Source organism: Doryrhamphus excisus, linkage group LG11 (assembly GCF_037039965.1).
Source record: "Doryrhamphus excisus strain RoL-2023G ecotype Guam linkage group LG11, RoL_Dexc_Guam_v1.1, whole genome shotgun sequence".
NCBI classification, from domain to species: Eukaryota; Metazoa; Chordata; class Actinopteri; order Syngnathiformes; family Syngnathidae; genus Doryrhamphus; species Doryrhamphus excisus.
In genome coordinates, this window is record NC_136367.1 from 15,072,168 (window position 1) to 15,092,451 (window position 20,284).

Consider the following 20,284-nt stretch of genomic DNA (forward strand, 5'->3'; position numbering starts at 1 on the left):
GGCTTAAGCACTTATTAGGTTTAGGGGGCAATCATTTTTTCCCACACAGGGCCATGTAGGTTGGGATCTTTCTCCTGTTGTAATAAATATTTTATGTAAAAACTGTATTTTGTGTTCGGCTGTGTTGTCATTGACTAATATTAAAATATGCAAAAAAAAGTGATCTCCTATACTGAGAGTTGGAGGTTTTAAAAAGATACAAGCAAGGTATAGAGTGAAAATTTGGTGATGAGTCCTCATGTTAAGCCGTCAAAGACCTCAGCCTCAGAGAAGCAAATAGAGATCCCCCCTAGAGTCCCGACTAAGGTCTGGAGCCCCAACAGGAATGGCTTAAAAAGGTAAATAAAACAAATCCACTTTGCATGAGTGATGTAATTGTGTCAATCTGTGCAGTTCTGCCTTGGTTTTAGCTTTGACATAATTGTGGTTCTATGTCCATCACTTGATTGTCACAGAAATATCTGAATATGAATTTTTTTTTTAACTGAAGGTTGTCGTGTCTAAATGGTGTCTCATGCATCAATCCATATATTCTGCAAAGGATACCACTAGAACATGCAAGCATGAATTGGTCATTCTCTCCAGATTAAACAGCAATCATTTCTTTGAATTGTATAACAGCAGATATTCCCAGCATATGAATATTTATCAGGTACATCGAAAATGAGGTTTATTCACTCCTGTAACTGCAACTGGACTGTTCACATTGTCTTAGAAGATGCTGGATTTGATGCTTGGATGAGAGACAAACTTTGTTTTAAGGCAATATGAGTCCACTTGCGATGGATTCAATGCCCTGAGAAGACTTCTCTCTTCCTCTCTCAAGGCTTCATGTAGACTGAAGCAGAATATTAATGAGCAGTCAAGGATCTTCAACACAACACAACTATTGAACCTTTTAGTACGGGGCTGAAACATCAGTGAACCACCATACCAGAGAACCATGATGGACTTTTACTAAGAATATCCAGATCAACAACCAAGGGGTATGGGGAAAGACTAGTCCAATCTCCCAAAACCAAACCAAAACACCAAAAGACACAGAAATAAGAACTGAACTATCTGGCAATGGAACGGTTCATGTGTGCGGAGGGTGCGCGATACCTGGAGGAAAGTGGAGAGACCGGCAAAGGACCAGATCCTTCTTGGTGGCCTTCGTCCCAAGAGGTGATGTTTTTCAGAATATGCCAATGACTTCTGATTCTGTGAAAGTCAACCTGTAAGAAGTACAGTATCAAGGAGCTAAAATATGGCTACATTTACAGCCACATAACTTAAAGATCCTTTAAAGGTCTCGTTTCGTTGAATTGATTACACTCAGTCTGACACCATTATGTCCCGTCATCAGATGAGCATGATATCATATATCATAAATGGCTTCGCTTAAAGGACTCGGATACCGCATGAACACCTGTAACCGCTATTCTTATTTGGCTACACCAATGTGGTTCCTTATATGGGAGTTTAGTTCCTCAATTTCCAGGTGTCTACTTCAAACATGAACGACAAAGACGTTTTAAGTTCTTAAACCTTGGACTTTCATGAAAGGCTTGCTAGAAAAAGACATACTGTGCATCGACAAAGTCCACATAGATGATGTTGGTATGAAGTATAGGGGAGAGTTTGATGTGAAAATGTACACATCTTTGCTCCTGGATGGTATGAGGTACATACCAAACCATTATTATAAAGTATCATTATGCTAGCTACTATGTTATTTTGGTCTTCATGGAAAAAAAAAGACAGTTATGAGATTTGGGGGGTCTTTTGTCAAAGTGGTTAAACCCAAAACTCTACTCAGTACACGGTAACAGGGCAACTCTTATCCAGTAGTTAAGATATGTACATTTTTAGATCTACTATAGGCATCAAAGTCTTTTCACTCTCCTGGACGCCTCCCTGGCGGAGGTGTTCAGGGCACGTCCGACCTGTATGAGGCCTCAAGGAAGACCAAAGACACGTCGGCAAGACCGTCTCTCTAATGGCCTGGGAATGACTCAAGATCCATCATGAGGCGCTGGATGAAGGCTGGGCTTCTCTGCTTAGGCCGCAGGCCCAAGAAGTCAACCCTGAATACGCAGAAGAAGACTGATGGCTGGATGGATGTCTGTTTCTAGCAAGCCCAGGCGTTAGGATGTTTAAATGTGTCAAGAAGCACTTTTGATTGTTGGGCTGTTTTTGCTAAACATGTGAAACCTTTTGCGTCTCTCTCGCCTGTTTGATGCTGTACAGCCACTTAATGACTCTAGCGTTCCGCTCGACAGCGGAGATGCCGTAAGGAACTCGGTCCCCAGCCTCCTCGTCCTCATCTTCACCCTCGTCCCCGTCCGACAGGCCATCGTTAGAGGACTGCCGGGACTGGTCACAGTCTGAGGAAATCATGGATGCCGATCGCATGTTGAAGCTGACGATGTCTGAATTTGCCCGGCCAAAGTTCTCTGAACCAACTGCCTCCAGCTCCTCAGGGTCGAGGCCGCAATAGTTAAAAAAACGTTCCACATCAGCTCCAGCCCGGGCGTACCGGTCCGACAGGTCTGATTTTGACCTGTGTAGAGAGGAGCGACGTGCTACAGAGGAACCAAGCTCTAATTCCAGGTTGGGATCTGTTGAAGGATTTGCAGCATCTCCAACATCACTTGACAATGATTTAGGGGTGGCATTATCACACAGCAACGGCGATACATTCGGACGAGGAGGAGGCAGCGACAACGGGAGGCCAGGGGGTGGTAGGGAGGCCGGGTTTGGTTTAGGGGGCAGCGGTGGAGCCGAGGAGCTGCTAGATCGAGCGGTACGGAGCGGCTTGCCGTTGCAGAGTCGTAGCAGGTCCGAGGAAGAGTGGGAGGTCAGCAATGGCGGAAGTGGAGAATGTGATCGATCCATAACCCGTCCTTCGCTGCCTCTCTCGTCCAGCACTCGTCGGCTCAGATTGAGGTTTCCCACCAGCTGTGGGCTGCAGCGCCCACCACTGTTCACAGGTGGTACCTTCAATGAATGGGAAAATGAGCGCAGGGAGTGTGAGGTGCTTGGACTGGGAGCAGAGTCTTGCGGTTGCTCATTGAGAGCCATTGTGGATCGGTAGGTTAATGGCATCCTGGTGGCAAAAAACAAATAGAAAATAGAAAGTGTTACAGAGAAAAATCTAATAAATTATATGACACTCAGACTCATTCATTCATTCATTCATTTTCTACCGCTTATTCCTCACAAGGGTCGCGGGGGTGCTGGAGCCTATCCCAGCTGTCTTTGGGCGAGAGGCGGGGTACACCCTGGACTGGTGGCCAGCCAATCACAGGGCACATATAGACAAACAACCATTCACACTCACACTCATACCTATGGACAAATTGGAGTCACCAATTAACCTAGCATGTTTTTGGAATGTTGGAGGAAACCGGAGTACCCGGAGAAAACCCACGCATGCACGGGGAGAACATGCAAACTCCACATAGAGATGGCTGAGGGTGGAATTGAATCCTGGTCTCCTAGCTGTAAGGTCTGCGAGCTAACCACTCGACCACAGTCCTTCAGAAAATATGATATACTGTATACAATGTTGCTGAAACAAGACGGGTGTACTAAGGCAGTGATTTGCTTGAAAACGCAGCGTAGTTTGATCACTTACCCCGAGGGTGTCCAACTCCTTGTCATTCCCCCAGATGACCTCATCAACACGGCGCTCTTCGCTCCACCACGGAACCCGTCAGGTCCTGCTCCTGACGAAGACGACGAATTCAGGAGATTTTTGAGAATCTCCAGATTTAAATTTTCCCGTTTTCCGCCGCTGCTGCTGGTCGCACATTTGTCAGACTTCGCGTTGTTATTTGAAGGCTTGAAAGGAACATCGCCTCCGTGCCCTCCGCCACACATTCCAGTGCCTTTCTTAGACAAGAGGGTAAGCTCAAGGGGGGGCTTGGCTGGAATCTGGGGTTTGATTGGTTCCTGTTTAGCATTGATAACCTCCTGGCTCTTAACATACTTGGCCTTGTCTGCTTCCAGTCTCTCAACAGCACTGAGACGTTTTGGGTTGGGTTCAACCTGAAACAGATAAATCCAACATTTAAAACGGGGGTACGTTGAATTCTCAAGTGTACGTAGTTTCTCTGCAGGATGTGTCTCTAATGCAAGGTTGTCCAAAAAGCGACCTGGGGGCCACTTGTGTAAAAATGGAATGGAATGAAAACAGTAAAAATGGAAAAATCAATAGTCATTTTGACAAGAATAAAGTCTAAATATTAAGAGAAAAAAAGTTGTAATCCAACAACAATAACATCATAGTATGAAGAGAAAAACTAACAATTTTAGTTGCAAATAATAAATCTGAAATATTAAAGAAAAATTATGATTGTTTTTTAGTTTGGGACATTACGAGAAACAAAAAAGTCAATAAATAGAGTTGCTGTTTTTGGAAAATTAGGTTGCAGAAAAGATTGTAATATTATCATTTTTTTAAGCCTCAATTTTTACAATTTTACAAGAAGAAAGTCAAAAACAACACAAGAAACGGGCAAAACAGACAATTTTACAAGAATAAAGGAATAAGTAAAAAAAGTCATAATATTATGATGTTATTATATAGTCAGAAGCATTGGGTGTTAGTGTTGCTTTCAAGTGCACCGCCGCAAACCAGTACCTGTCTCCTGAAGTAGTCTGGGCCCTTGTTAAGGATACGAAGGGGTACAGCGGAACTGAAGGGCGTCGCAGTGCCAGCGGCCTTGCTATCTGGCAGAGCTGGAGCAAGTGTCTCTGTTGGCATGGCAATGTAGTGGCTGGGGTGGCCGGCCGTGGTGGCAGCAGGAGCAGGGGGGTTGACAGAGGGTGGGGTCACTAAAGGACCCCCAAAACATGAAGACACGAATTGGACAAGAGGAAAAACTAGAAACAGAGAAACACCCTCAGTGGGAAGCAGTGATCCAGACAAATGATAAAGTCTTCTTAATAGAACGCTTTGCTTCAGTGACCACAATTGGTTTTACTGGTCTTGGGTGTTTCCAGTTTCCAGTGAGCTATGCATGAGGCATAATGGATGGAAAAATGAAAGAAGAGACAAGAAAATTGTGGTATGGTGTGGATGAGCACTTCCACAGAGGAAGGAACACCTGAGGATGGGTCATAAAGAAAAACCAACCCCTCCTCTGCCACCCAACGCTTGCTTTAGCGCCCCCTTCAGTTCGCCTCACTATCTGAAATAGAGCAAAAGAGGGAGAAATAGGATGAGAAATAAAGAAGCTAAAGAAGCTAAAGAACCAACCTTTACCTTAATCACCAATGATGTCTTTGCCACTACAGGTATTGTGTTAAGGAAGACTTTATGGCTTTTTGTTTCTTGTATATACGCGTACTGTATTTGGGTCTCTGGGAGTGCTTGACCACCCACAGGTTTGTCTTCAAGGCAGCCATTCTCATTTTGACATAACTGGACTAATTTACACAAGACAGCTCTCACAGAGCCTATCCCAGCTGACTTCGGAAGAGAGGCGTGGTCCACCTTGGACTGATGGCCAGCCAATCACAGGGCACATATAGACAAACAACCATTCACACTCACATTCATACCTATGGACAATTTGGAGTCGCCAATTAACCTAGCATGTTTTTGGAATGTGGGAGGAAGCCGGAGTATCTGGGAAAAAAAAGCCATGCATGCACGGGGAGAACATGCAAACTCCACACAGAGATGCCCGAGAGTGGAATTTAACTCAAGTCTCTGAGCTGTGTGGCCTGCGCACTAGCCACTTTTTTCCACCGCGCAGCCCCTCATAATACAATTTTTATGAACTGTGAGAATGATGACAAATCCACCATAATTGAGAAATGACAGCATTCATTTACATTCTGTCAATTTCCATGAGATTCCGTGTTTAACAGTAAATTCCATTTTTATTGGCCAATTCCATGATTCCGTTAATAAAGAAATCATAGGGCCTTAGGTTGGGGAAAAAGTAAACTAATTATGAGAATAAAGTCAAAGTATTATGGGAGTAAAGTCAGAATATTATGAGAAGAACATTTCTGAATATTATTTAAGAAGAATGTTGGAATATTTGGAAAATCGAAAATAAAAAACAACAGCAAAAACGTGGAAAAAGAGTGACATTCATTCGAATAATATGCTTGTTCACTTATATCACAAAACTGACATGCTGTTTTTTCTTGACCCATATTTAACTTCTACAAAATATCCCCAACGGTATTTGTCAGGAAGGGCATCCGGAATATAAAGGGCTGAAGCCCCCCCCCAAAAAAAGATCCGCTGTGGCGACTCCATAATCAGGAAAAAGCCGAAAGAAACAAACAAAACATCAAAGTCGTCCTTTCATTTCCTAGTTCAGAATGTGGCCATCGCTGGAAATGGTCTCAGACCGGCTGAGTTGGGTTGCGTTCACACCTGACCAAACCAGCTACACAAAGTCAATCTTTAGGTCTCTCCTAAAGCAACATGTCTCTCATACCCCTCTTTCCTCTTACTTTCGGTCTCTCTTCAAATACCTGGGCCCACAGCCAAGGCAAAAAAGAAAACACACACACAGACACACAGTGCCTCTGGGCCGTTTGATTTCCTGTGTTAACAGAGACATATAGGGAATAACAACCATGCTCTCAGCCAGTGGGACTCAGCAAATCCCACATTCCCACACAAGTAGTCAACATACTTGCTGTTACATTGAACTAACGTTGTGCTAGGTAGATACGGGCATAAACACATGTACACTTCAGTTCAGTCATAAACATGCCGAATATTAATGCAAAAATGGAAAACATTCTTACCAGAGTGGTACTGTTTCATTGCACAACATTGGATGGTAAATTCAACACTGCCACTTTGGTGATTCTCATTTTGTACTGGTTGGTAGAACTTGCTGCCTTCTCCTTCTTCTTCTCCACCAGGTGTCTGAACAGCAGCTGTCCATAAAAGATACATTGACAGCCCATCACCCAAGGGAAGTCAGTCTGTTCTACATCGTTTCTGCAACTGTTCTTATTAGCATGAAAAGGTTTTTGGCTTCTGTATGGTCAAAAAGCTAAATAATGATCACAGTAGCACAGTGCGACATTTTGTGTAACTGTGAGCGGTAAACATCTCGGCAAAATAAAAGCATATTTTTAAACTTCAAAATAAAACCAGGAATTTAGCAATGTTAAACTACAACTCTTACTAAAACCTATCAATGTAATTACAACAATTCCATACAGTCTTGAACCTTTTCCTCACTTCATTGTTACTTCATTCTGAAATAAACATGATACACAACTATGCTGTAATCAAAGCAATTTTCTCAATAAATTAGTTGAAATAAATAATGCAAAAATATTTATATTTGCTAAAAGTGAAACATATAAACATAAATGACGTCAATTAAACACTTTGAACTCCAGGGTCTTCATTTGTGGTTGAGCTAGGTGTTACCAACATCCTGTTGAAAACACTACAACTACATTACAATATTCGTCAGGCAATGAACCAAATGTATCTCGATTGATGAACCTAATAATGCACACAATAAAGTTAAATTAGGAGGGTGCTACGGTAATGCCATCTATGTGTATAAAATAATATGTAATTCAAAAATAATATAGTAATACAACTTTGTACACAAATTTGGCTTTGACTTTTGTCTAAATTCAGTTTATAGAAAAGATATCAGGATATATTTATATCGATATTCTACCTAAATGTATCGTGATATGAGTTTTGGTCCATATCACACAGGCCTAGTAGTCATCCATAATATTTTCAGTGTAAACGTAATACTTGATCAAGCCAATGTGCCAACATTCCATTGATTTCTCAGCTTCCATCCTGTTACAATAGTTAAACACACACACACACCTGATCGTAAGTTGGACCTTTGCACAGGCGGCAAAGCAAAGTCATTGATGCTTCAGCCAAAACCCTTCTCCATGGCTCATTGCAATACCATAACCTCCCCACTGCTTCTCCTCCCACACATTCTCAGCAGGCACTGGGGTGGACAGAGTGCTACAAAGCAAAAGCTAACAATAGGGATCTTGATATTTAAGTCATACTTACAAGCAAAAGCAAAGCTGTACTAGAACTATCTTTTGAAATCTAACAATTTTCTTCCGAAGAGCCAAAATCTGTGCATGTGGTACTGACAATGACAGAATACACTGACCAATAATTTATTGATAATTTATTGCAAACAAGCATTAAAAGGGAACTGCACTTTTTTTTTTTTAGAATTGTACCCATCATTCACAATCCTTATGTGAAACACGAACAAATATCCCTTTTCTGTCCATTAGAACACGAGAAAACAAGATAATTAGCTTACAGTGCTGTCTTTGGGATACACCGAATTCTCAAAGTCCTCTATTAAAAAAACCCAAAAACTAACAACGTACAGATACACTGATGATAACATGTAAGAGTTGCAGTATCTTGCCTTATTTTGATGATGTAAAACACCACAGAATCTTCTTTCCTCTGTGCATTGATACACAGTTATGCTAGTTATGCTAACGGCAAGAACACTTACGATCTCCGCTCTCATTGGGGTGGCTGTGTCTTCCAGCAGAAGACGTGTGCTTCCGTCCTCAGGTCAAAAATGCTGACGGCAAACCTCCTATGGAGCAGCTACACACGATAACCTGCACTGAAAGCTTTCTAGATCTTCAAGAATCTGCACCTATTCCAGATATATTTCCTTTGGCTTTCAAAAACTGTTTTAATTGTAATTTTGTTTAGCCCAGCATGCTAATGCGGCTGTGTGCACGCTGCTCGGACTGTAATGTAACCCAGCGAATAGCTACCTCATACCACTCATCCATAAACACGAACCAGGCACCTCCCGAACTAAACATATCGAGGCGGAAACCGGAAACATCAACAATCTGCAAAAAAAACTCTTGTCGTTTTAAACTCTCGTGAAAGGTAGCTAGGTTAGCTTCGTTTAGTGGAGCACGCTAATGTTTATGTGTCTGTGTGTGTGTCCTGTGCTTTAATACTTGTGTTGTAGTGTGGCCCCTAATTTCTCACAGGTTGTGTGTAAAATAGAGACGACAGCCGCGGCTGCAAGAGGGACTGGGATAGCTAGCTCACTTAGCAATAGCCAAAACACTGTATCCAAGTGTTTTAGGTTAGCCAAAGCTGAACTTGAGATAACAGCTGCATATCTAGCTCACTTAGCAGTAGTCAAAACACATTTCCACACACCGCTTTAAACTTTCATCCTTCAAAATATGAGCAGATTCTTACACACATTAAACACCAGGCCTTCAAAATAAGAGCGGCATATATACTGTCTAATTTTGGTAATAAAATAAGGGTGTCGTAAAAAAATTGCTTACATTAATCAAGCTATTACAATTGCATTTGCAACCAAAAGCATGGATATGATCTTTTGTTGAGGACTTTGAAGCAATAAAAAGTTAGAAAAGCTAGAAAAGTTAGCAAAGCTATGCCCGTTTCTGAAATACTGGGCAAAATGCTGCACTAATATATTCTCGCTTTGAAGACAAATTGTATTAAAGTGATGGTGCCAAATAAACATAGTTTATTTTTCATTTAAAAATATCTGTTTTTCTCTTTAATAGTAGCATTGTAGATAATCAATCGTTGGCCCGTTGATTTGCTGACTAATATATCAATAATTGCTGTATCACCATATTGTGAGATAATCATTATTGTGAGCCTTGTATCGCGAAATCAGAGAATATTTACATATTATTTAAACAAATGAATGTTTAATATACTACCAAAGTAGTCGTATCAATTATCCATCGATTAATTGTTGCAGCTGTACTTTCATCCATGGCCGACACATTCTTATGAAGGTAAGAAGGTAAGAATATGATTCATGACCCCATCTGAAAATATTAACGCCACTGTGATGCCATATTGAAAGCAAAGGGCTTACCACAAGAACAGTTCCTAGAATTTCATGCAGTTATCAAGCATTTGGTAATCTGATGCAGGCGGAAGCACGCAATCATGATACACATTGTCGCCCGTGGCTAAAGTGAGTCACTCACAATGAGCTTGGTAAGATTATTATGTATTATTGGAGTAACACCTTGGAGTAGCGGTGAAACTCCTGGCTTGAACTCTGAAGGTTAGATGCAATAAGCTAGAGCACGCTTCAATCCAAGTTAATGGGTTTAGCTAACAGACTTACAGTACTTAAACACCATTCTTGGAACATCAGTCTTCCTATTTCTATGTCACATCAGGGTAATGAATTCTTTTATCCTGTTATTTAGTTAGCAGGGAGCAATGTGAACTCTCTCTAGCAAGAAACACAATTTTATGATTAGCCCTTTTTTTCAACTTGAAAGTCATGAGAGGACCATGGTGTTCACTGCTCTTTACCCAGTAAGATAGTCTCAAGATGGGGCTGTGCAAGTGTGCAGACAGTCTCATGCATGGAGCTTTTTTCGCTTCTTTTACTTTTTCTTACTTTTTTTTATTATGTCTCACTCTTCTTTTACTCCTTCTCCCAATGTATCATTTCTTTCTTTAATATTTATACTATCTATGCTAACGATTGCTTGATTGATCTATCTATATTATCACATACTACAGTATTAATTGGACCTGTACCCTAGAAACCGCCCATGAATGATACGGGAAAAGGCCCAAATGATACTGTGTCAAAGCCCAGGGCAGTGATACTGATAAAATATAGAGTTTAACCATGTCCAGTATCAGCCCCCGTAGCTGTCCAATCAGAGCATACTGCTCTGGTATCGTGGCCGTGAAACAACCAATCAGAGAACAGCGCACAAGCGTGAACACACACTATAAATATTCCTAGTGCTTCTCCAGTCACCAAAAAACCCAAACTCGATTAATGGAACTTTAATTGTCAGATATTGATAAGATAAGACTGTTGATAAAATATTATTGTTGAAATATTTTTGCAATTATTGTGTTTACACTGTTTAGATATAAAACATGTAATAAACTGAAAAATTTCTGGAAACAAAATTGTCTTTTTTTCATTACATAGTACGTTATAATAAGCTCATGATTAAATAGTATGTGATAATAAGATCATCACATAAGATCATCACCTTCGGTCTCGGGCTGATACTGACACTTGGGGGCATGATACCTGGCCTGATACCAGACAAACCATGTGATAACCTATAAATATCATATGCTGTAGTCATAACTGTCATATGCCAAACAATATAAACCAACAACAATAGTGGTTGGTCTCAAACATACCAGAAAAAAGGCACAAATGTCTATTTCTATGACTTTTCCAAAGTATGAATGTTTGTTTGTCTACATGTTCCCTGCAATTAACTGGCGACCAGTCCAGAGTGTCCCTGGGATAGGCTCCAGTATACCAAATACCTAAATAGCTGTCTATTTATTGGATAATCGGATAATCAATTAATCATCATTTAATTGTTACACCTCTACATACAGTATTACATGACCTTATGCTTGGTTTAATAAAAGAGACTTTAGCTACAACATTACGGGGCTCTTTTACAATTAACACATGTATTACAAAAGTCATTTAATCAGATTTGTTCAGTGTACCTAGTGGTTAAAATCCCAATTATGTGATTAATCGATACAAAATTCAGTCGAATACTTGATGACTAAAATATTAGATAGCTGCAGCCCTACTCCTTCCTGATCCTATCCATCCTGGTCACTCCCAATGAGAACGTCAGCATCTTCATCTCTCCTACCTCCAGTTCTGCTTCCTGTCTTGAGACCAAACAACATGGCTGGTCTCACCCCACTTTTGTATAGCTGAAACTCTTCTATCACATCACGCCCGACACTTTTCTCCACTCGTTCCATCCTGCCTGCACACGCTTCTTCACCTCCTTTTCACAATCTCCATTGTTGTGAACTGTTGACACGTGGTACTTAACATTCTCCACCTTCTGTATCTCTTATCCCTGTAACCTCACTCTTCCACTTGGGTCCCTCTCATTCCCACACATATACTCCGTCTAGCTGTGGCTAATCTTCATTCCTCTCCTTTCCAGGGCAAACCTCCAATCTTCTAGCATCTCCTCCACCTGTTCCCTACTCATCTGCAAACATCATAGTCCAAGGAGATTGTGGTCTAAACTCATCTGTCAGCCTGTCCATCACCATAGCAAAGAAGAAGGGGCTCAGAGCTGATCCCTGATGCAGTCCCACCTCCAACACATCTTCCCCCTATCTTCCAGTCCTCATACATGTCCTGCACCACTTGAACATACTTCTCATTTATTTTCTACAGTTCCTCTTGAGGCACCCTGTCCTAGGCTTTCTCCACATCTACAAGTACCTTCTCTGTACTTCTCTATGAACATTCTTAAAGCAAATACTGCATCTGTAGTACTCTTTGTTGGCATGAAACCATACTGCTGCTCTACCCTAGTGTTTATTCCATCGTTTGTTCTAATGGCTGTTCAATTCTTATATTGTTGTATTTTGTTCCACTTGGACAAGTGGACAAGTTCAGTTCAGTTCTTTCAAAGTTTGGATCAAAAACAAACTTTCCGCAGCAGTCTGATTGCTTGCCTCCATTTTTAAAACTGAGGAACGTGTCTAGCTGCGTGGTACATCATATTTGAGCCTGCACTGAACCAACGCACCCTTTCCATTTGAGTGGGTACATGATACCTCAATCTGTTTGGGGAAAGGAATATTCCACTTCTGTGAATGTGATTATGTATTCATTCAGATTGGCACTTTTCTTTCGAAATGAGGTGTATACAAAGGTTTTTGTTTCGTTTGAGCAAATAAACCCAATGCAAGCGGAATATTTGGGCCAAGTATGACGTTAAGCCAAACTCTTTAGCAGCTTCTTCTGTTTTGAAAAACTGTGATAGAGTGAAACATCAGCGTAGTGGTTGAATTTTTTTTTAGAGGTGTAAGTCCAGTTCTGCTGGAGAGTTTGGTGTGAGGAGCCAGCCTGCATTGCTTACACCGTGACGCAGTAGCCTCTTGACATTGTTCACAGTTGGCATGTCAGAAAAAAACAAATATACTGAGTCATTGGCTTCACTTAAATTCCAAACCAAATCTGATTAATTTGTATTGCAGTAACAAAGAAAAAAAGACCATCACCACCATTAATGTATACTACAAATTATAGTTCTTAGCATGTAAACATAGTGTTGTCTCTACCTAGGTACCCGCATAATGAGACCGGAAGCTGCCTCTGACGTGGGCTGGGGTGTACATTGGTTGGCGGCCATTGGCAGCTGAAACACAACCGAGAAACACCAACTACACAATCTCACCGTGCGAGCAGCAACAATGCAAAACCCCCACCGACATCACAGCACCACCATGGATGCAAGCTAGCTCTGAGCACACACAGACAGGCCTCTCGGCACGCATCCACCTATAAAAATTCGTCCTTTCAACGCAGATATATCAAAATGTCCAAAATGAATGAGCCTTTGTCGACGTCGCAGTTAGTGAACAATAGCTTTGTTTTCGACATGACAGAAAAGTATGAACAGATCTGTGACTTTAAGGCGTCAATCGTCAACGTTGACATTTCCGTCGTGACACTGAAAGCCCATAGCTTCGTGTCGGTACGGCAGTAATAAGTTAACGGTTCTTACCTTGGTGCTTAGCCAGGGATAACAAAGGACGCTGCGGTGGTTGCCATCCGCTACGTCGCTACGTTTGTTCGGCCTGACAGCATCCTGCGCCCAGCCAGCAGCGATATTGTCAAGCGACACAGCAGTAACATCCGCATTCACGCTGTTATTTTCCACAATAAAGTACTAAAGGGTATGCCAATGATTTACTCGAAACCTTCTTTTCAGGCTTTTGTTTTGGTGTTTTAGCAAACCAATGATATATACTTCACATTCTCGGTGAATTAATCATTTAGCAAAACAGGTAAATAATCCCCCCGTCAGAATTTCAACTCAAATGCTTGAGGGTAATGTTCATTTAACGTGCTTTTATTGTGAAAGTAACATCCTCTTTTGATTCTACCAAAAACCTACGTTTTGTGAAGCTGCCGGCCATGTCTGCGCGAGACAAACAGTCACAGCCGGACTGCTGATGCAAGCTAAATGTTTCAGTTGCACTTACTCATCTAATGCTTTTATTTACATTTGTACGCATACTTTAATTACAATATGATAGAGTATTTTGTGTACATTGCAGCTTTCAATGGGAATGAAGAGACTTTATTTGTCATTGGTTATTTCGTTGCACTGGATGCAGTGCAGAAAAGCCAGAATAGAAAAAGAAAAAACTGATACATCCATCAAGGGGCCAAACGATGTGGGAGGACAATCAACATCGATGTATATGCATATAATGTTCCAAAAAGTTTTTTTCCCCCGAAAACATGTAAGTCCCAGCTAGCCAATTGCGGCATCTTTAACTCTTCTCTAATAATCTTAACCCATACAAACACTTGTGTGTTTTAAATGCAGTCAGTTTACTGTCAAAACTAAGCCAGCTAACTACATAAAAACGTGTGTATGAACTGAAATGGAGGAGAAATGTCAGGTGTGACCAAAGTGGGCCATTTGGACCCCGCAGCTGTTTTTTTTAATTGGCCCCCAGCATATTCTAAAAAAATAATAATTCATAAAACATATATTAAGACCAAAAATTTGTCCTCTAAGGAAAAACTCCATGTGAAACCTGAACACATATCTTTCCCTTTTCTGTGCTTTATAACATAGAAAAACTAGTTAATTTCAGCTAGCTTACAATGCTATCATTGGGATACATCTATTTCCACTATGAAGCCCTCTAAAAAAACCCTCTACCAAGATTGCATTGTTTGATATCCATGCTGTGATCATGCATTAACACGTACACTGATGATAACATGGAGTACTTGCAGTATCTTTCCATATTTTGACACTATGAAACACTATGAAACTTCTTTCCTTAGGCGCAGGGGTACTGGCTAACTAACACAACGCCTTGCTAATTGCTAGTCTCAGCGTCATTCACAGACGCTTACAATGACAGCATTGTAAGCTAGCTGAAATTAATTTGTTTTCTCCCGTTAGAATGCACAGAAAAGGGAAAGAAATGTGTCCATGTTTCACATAAGGGCTGCACGATGGAGAAGTGGTTAGCGCGCAGGCCACACAGCTAGGACACATGGGTTCAATCCCCTCCTCAGGCATCTCTGTGTGGAGTTTGCATGTTCTCCCCGTGCATGCGTGGGTTTTCTCCGGGTACTCCGGTTTCCTCCCACATTCCAAAAACATGCTAGGTTAATTGGCCACTTCAAATTGTGAGTGTGAATGGTTGTTTGACTATTTGTGCCCTGTGATTGGCTGGCCAACAGTCCAGGGTGGACCCCGCCTCTCCCCAAGACAGCTGGGATAGGCTGGGATGAATGAATGAATGATGGTCCGCCATGGCGGTGTCCAACAAGAAGAGACGCATGCACCTGAATCAATGAAAATTAGAAACAGGTGCGTGAAACAAGAGAGTAAAGGCAGGATAAACAGAACGGAGCAACATAGGAAGTGACTACAAAATAAAAGCATGGACCAGGAACTAAGGCATAGAAAGGAAACTACACAAACTGTCACTTCCACATTGTGACAACTTATTTCATTGTCTTAATATTATGACTTTTTTTTATTTATTAGACTTTAGTACAATTAATGCTGATTTTTAAATGAAATTCTGATGGGTTTATTTTAGTTTTATTGTTAAATTCAATTTTTTAAATGTGGCGTGGACCAAAAAACCAAACATGGCCAACATGGCAAATGGTCCCTGACACCCACTTTGGACATCCCTAATTTAGCCTTAATTTGCTGCAATAATGATACAGGATTTACAAATTGTTATTGTATCCATTAGTACATAATGTCCGTCCCCCACCCCGAGACGAGAACATGCGTACTCCTTCAAGTCATCGACGGTAACCTGATCCAAATGTTATGAAAGCTCATCTAAACTGTGCCTCGTTCCAAGTTAAACATGTTTTCCGTTCTTCCAACACTATGTGTTATGATGTCATGGAGACATGTTTTTCTAGCAGCATGGGAATGCTTACCCTTGGACAATTTGCTACTTTCATTTGCAGGAACTAATATACATTCAGGGGAGGTAAGTGAGGCAGATTTCTTATTTTGAAAAAAAAAAATTGATTGAAATGAAAATTGAAATAGATTTTTGCTAAATACAAGGATGAAGAGTCTTGAACCAGTCATTCATTTTCTATAGCTTTTTCCTCACGAGGGTCACGGGGGGTGCTGGTGCCTATCCCAGCTGTCTTTGGGCGAGAGGCGGGGTACACCCTGGACTGGTCGCCAGCCAATCACAGGGCACATATAGACAAACAACCATTCACACTCACATTCATACCTATGGACAATTAATTGGAATGGCCAATTAATCTAGCATGTTTTTGGAACCCGGAGAAAACCCACGCATGCTCGGGGAGAACATGCAAACTCCACACAGAGATGGCCGAGGGTGGAATTGAACCCTGGTCTCCTCGCTGTGAGGTCTGCGCGCTAACCACTCGACCGCCGTGCTGCCTTGAACCAGTCATGATGTGCTATATATATCACTATATTGACACTTACTATGGTTCCCATTATGTCGTTGTATGGTCATATCACCTCGTACTTTGGTACGTGACAAAAAATTAAAAAAAAAAATACTTAAACTATATTAAGAAAGCAGGAAGTGAACAAATGTAACAGTTACTGATTGTAAAAGTACCAGATGGAGGGGTAGGATTTAATAAGCTTTGCTTCTTCCTACTCCTTTTGGACATGTTGAACTGGGAACTGATTATGGTATTTTATTATGATATGATGATATGATATTATGATATTATGATATTACGATATTATGATATTATGTTATTATTCATTCATTTTCTACCGCTTTTTCCTCACGAGGGTCGCGGAGGGTGCTGGAGCCTATCCCAGCTGTCTTCGGGCGAGAGACGGGGTACACCCTGGACTGGTCGCCAGCCAATCACAGGGCACATATAGACAAACAACCATTCACACTCACATTCATACCTATGGACAATTTGGAGTGGCCAATTAACCTAGCATGTTTTTGGAATGTGGCAGGAAACCGGAGTACCCAGAGAAAACCCACGCATGCACGTGGAGAACATGAAAACTCCACACAGAGATGGCCGAGGGCGGAATTGAACCCTGGTCTCCTTGCTGTGAGGTCTGCGCGCTAACCACTTGACCGCCGTGCTGCCTTGAACCAGTCAAGATGTGCTATATATATCGCTATATTGACACTTACTATGGTTCCCATTATGTTGTTGTATGGTCATATCACCTCGTACTTTGGTACGTGACAAAAAAATTACAAAAATAAAAAAAAATACTTAAACTATATTAGGAAAGCAGGAAGTGAACAAATGTAACAGTTACTGATTGTAAAAGTACCAGATGGAGGGGTAGGATTTAATAAGCTTCTTAATAAGAAGAAAAGAAGCTTTTAATAAGCTTCTTCCTACTCCTTTTGGACATGTGGAACTGGGAACTGATTATGGTATTTTATTATATGATGATATTATATTATGATATTATGGTATTATGATGATTATGATATTTCAAACAACCAAAACAACAAAATAGTTGCCATTTTTGGAAAATGAAACTGCAGAAAAAGTTAAAATGTTACAAGTATGAAGGTAAAATATTATGTGAATGAAGTCAAAATTAGGAAAATAAGCAGTACAGAAAATGGATGGAGTACTACCATCTGACTTCACTTGCTTTAAACTTTCCAACACGGGGGTCCATTTTGTTTCCTGAAGTGTTTCTTTTACCGTGTTGCTTGGATAAACAATTAAACATCCTCCAAACTTTGCTTGTAAAATGGGCTGGGAAAAAAAATCCCAGATTCCTTCCTAATATGAAACAGCTGCGTGTTTTACTTGCAGCACCGATTACGTAATCTTTACTTTCAACAATATTACAAGTTTCCATAACTGTCCATAAAATATGCTGACAGCTAACATTTTTGAAAGAGCCAAACACTTGACACTAGCAGTGATGCAGTTTTTAGAAATATAAAAACTTGATATATGGATATCACTCCTGAGATGTTCCCATGCTTTGATGACCTTTTTCTGTCAAACATATCCCAGATGTTTACAGCTAAAGAGTTGAGAGAGCACCTCAAGACAAAAAACTGTGTTTGATATTCTCGCCCCACATTCCTTCTTTCCATGTACGGACAGACCTGGCATGGAGTGGGATGGCATGGAATGGTATGGGATGGTTTCTATTAGGGCTGTCAAAAATAGCGTCTTAACTGCAGCAACAGTTGTTTCATTAATCATGTTAACATTTTTAACCACACCAAGCCATGCCACGCTCTAATTTCGTGGCGCAGCACAAGGTGGCACAGAGTGGTGGATCGTGGCGCAGCCCACACAGTGGTAATTTGGTCCAGTCCACCCCTGTGCGCAGCCATTTTGGTAACGCCCCCTAAATAAATGGCTTGTCCCCACAAATCAACATTTTAGAAGTGAAAACTCCAACACCAGACAGCTCCACTCATCGTTTCTTCACACGGCACATCGCCCCTCCCACCCCTCCCCTTAGTAACCATGGAAAGCATGGAAATAGAGAAAGTGACCCATTAGGCAACTAATAATGAACAACTGAAAACAAGGATTAATATAAAGTTAGTTGTTGAAATCTATATTTTTTACTGTTCATGTTTTCTCAAGGAGGATAAGGAGATACTGAGAATTTATTTGGCCATGTAGAGCAAGTAATGCTGAAAAGTAAGACACCTGGATTAGCCTGCTGCTGTGTTTAATGTAACTGTATGGTGGCCTCCGATGGCAGTCCAGTGTGGCACATTTTAATTATACAAAGGGTAACTATACAGATACGGGAAAAATATATGGAATGGCAAAAATGTCAGCTGAAAGCACAACTAAATACATTTTATGAAATGAAAATAGACGACAATTGAAACCTCATGTGCTTAAATGGAGAAGACCAAGCATGCATGTAACAAACTTAGCTAACAGGGACATTTTGATTGGTTACTGTTTTTTATTGGCTTGTGGCACATTTTAAAATCATAAATATCATAAATAAAACCGTACGCACAGTAAAACAGGCGTACATAAAATAAGTGAAACAGACTGTAGTAGCGTGGAGTGGGAGAGTGGCAAACAATCAACGCCAGCATCCCTCCTGCGTCCCTCACTCGCCATATTATGAAGAACAAACCACCAGGTTGTGGAAGAAGTTATAATGTTACGACAATAAAGTCAAAGTTGTAGGGACGAAAGTACATTTACAACAGGAAAAATAGAGCATTTTTAAAAATAACAGCAAAAATTGAAAAAATAAGAGCTGTAATTTTATAAGAATATAGTAAAAATGTTAAGTGTTAAGAGAAAAAAGTTGTATTCTAATGACGAAAAAAAATCTCAATTTTACCAAAATGAAATTGTAATCTTTGGAAAATGAGGTTTAGAAAAAGTTACATTGTTACAAGAATAAAGTCAAAATCTTCTGGGAAGAAATGATAAAACATGCTAACCATTCGGCCACCTTGCAACCAAGTCATAATATCACGAAGAGTCATATTTTGAAATGTGAAAAAAACAGCAAAAATGGGACATACGCAACGCTTATGCAAAACTGAATATCACGAGGCTGCATGGTGCTCTAGTGGTTAGCGTGCAGACCTCACAGCTAGGAGACCAGGGTTCAATTCCACCCTCGGCCATCTCTGTGAGGAAAAGCAGTAGAAAATTAATGAATGAATATCACAAAGTTGTGATGCAGTTTTTCTTGAAATATTTCAAACTTATCTGTACATTGACATGTTGCTTTACAACAAATGAAAGCGGCCCTTGCATCCTGTCATGTTCACTATGCGGCCCACAGTGGGAATGGTTTGGACACCCCTGGCTTTGCGCTGCCATGTGTTTTTCCCAGCAAGTCGGTGTTGAAGAGGTTAAAACGGAGTAATGAGTACAGCACATCTGTTTCACGTTATCTGCCAAGCCTCACGTGGGAGTCAGCGTGTCCTTCCACGTAAAGTCTGACAAGTACGACTCATGTGTTGTCATCATGTGAAAGACATTCCCAAAGGTTTCTTCCGCAGCATGTGAACCGGTCCACTTGGAAGCATGCCCGTGCGCTACCATGGTTACATGGCATGAAGGCATTTTTTCTTTCACCCCCCCACACATGCTTCTTGACGGGATAGAGGTGAGTTTTACATGCAGGTTCTTGCGCTTGGGAGATAAGGAATCGATAAGGAATGATTCAGAAGTTGTGGGGTTTGCATGTTTTGGTAAAAAAAAAAAAGGAATTTCATCAGGCATCCAGGAGGTATGTG

The 20,284-nt window shown here is 40.9% G+C and overlaps 1 protein-coding gene across 2 annotated transcripts; it reads right to left on the bottom strand.

Annotated features, from left to right (window-relative positions):
- Window positions 1-1,622: 1,622 nt before the first annotated feature.
- Window positions 1,623-13,665, bottom strand: fam110b (family with sequence similarity 110 member B). 2 transcript variants are annotated; one of them, XM_058085732.2, is made up of 5 exons: window positions 13,555-13,640; window positions 6,766-6,900; window positions 4,631-5,180; window positions 3,623-4,035; window positions 1,623-3,091 (listed from the first exon to the last, which is right to left on the bottom strand). In XM_058085732.2, exons 3-5 carry the CDS (start codon window positions 4,751-4,753, stop codon window positions 2,182-2,184), a joined length of 1,446 nt encoding a protein of 481 aa, XP_057941715.2. In that variant the 5' UTR covers window positions 4,754-5,180; window positions 6,766-6,900; window positions 13,555-13,640; the 3' UTR covers window positions 1,623-2,181. The 2 variants fall into 2 exon arrangements, with proteins under 2 accessions (XP_057941715.2, XP_057941725.2); XM_058085742.2 differs by lacking the exon at window positions 6,766-6,900 and having other exon boundaries at window positions 13,555-13,665.
- Window positions 13,666-20,284: the final 6,619 nt, after the last annotated feature.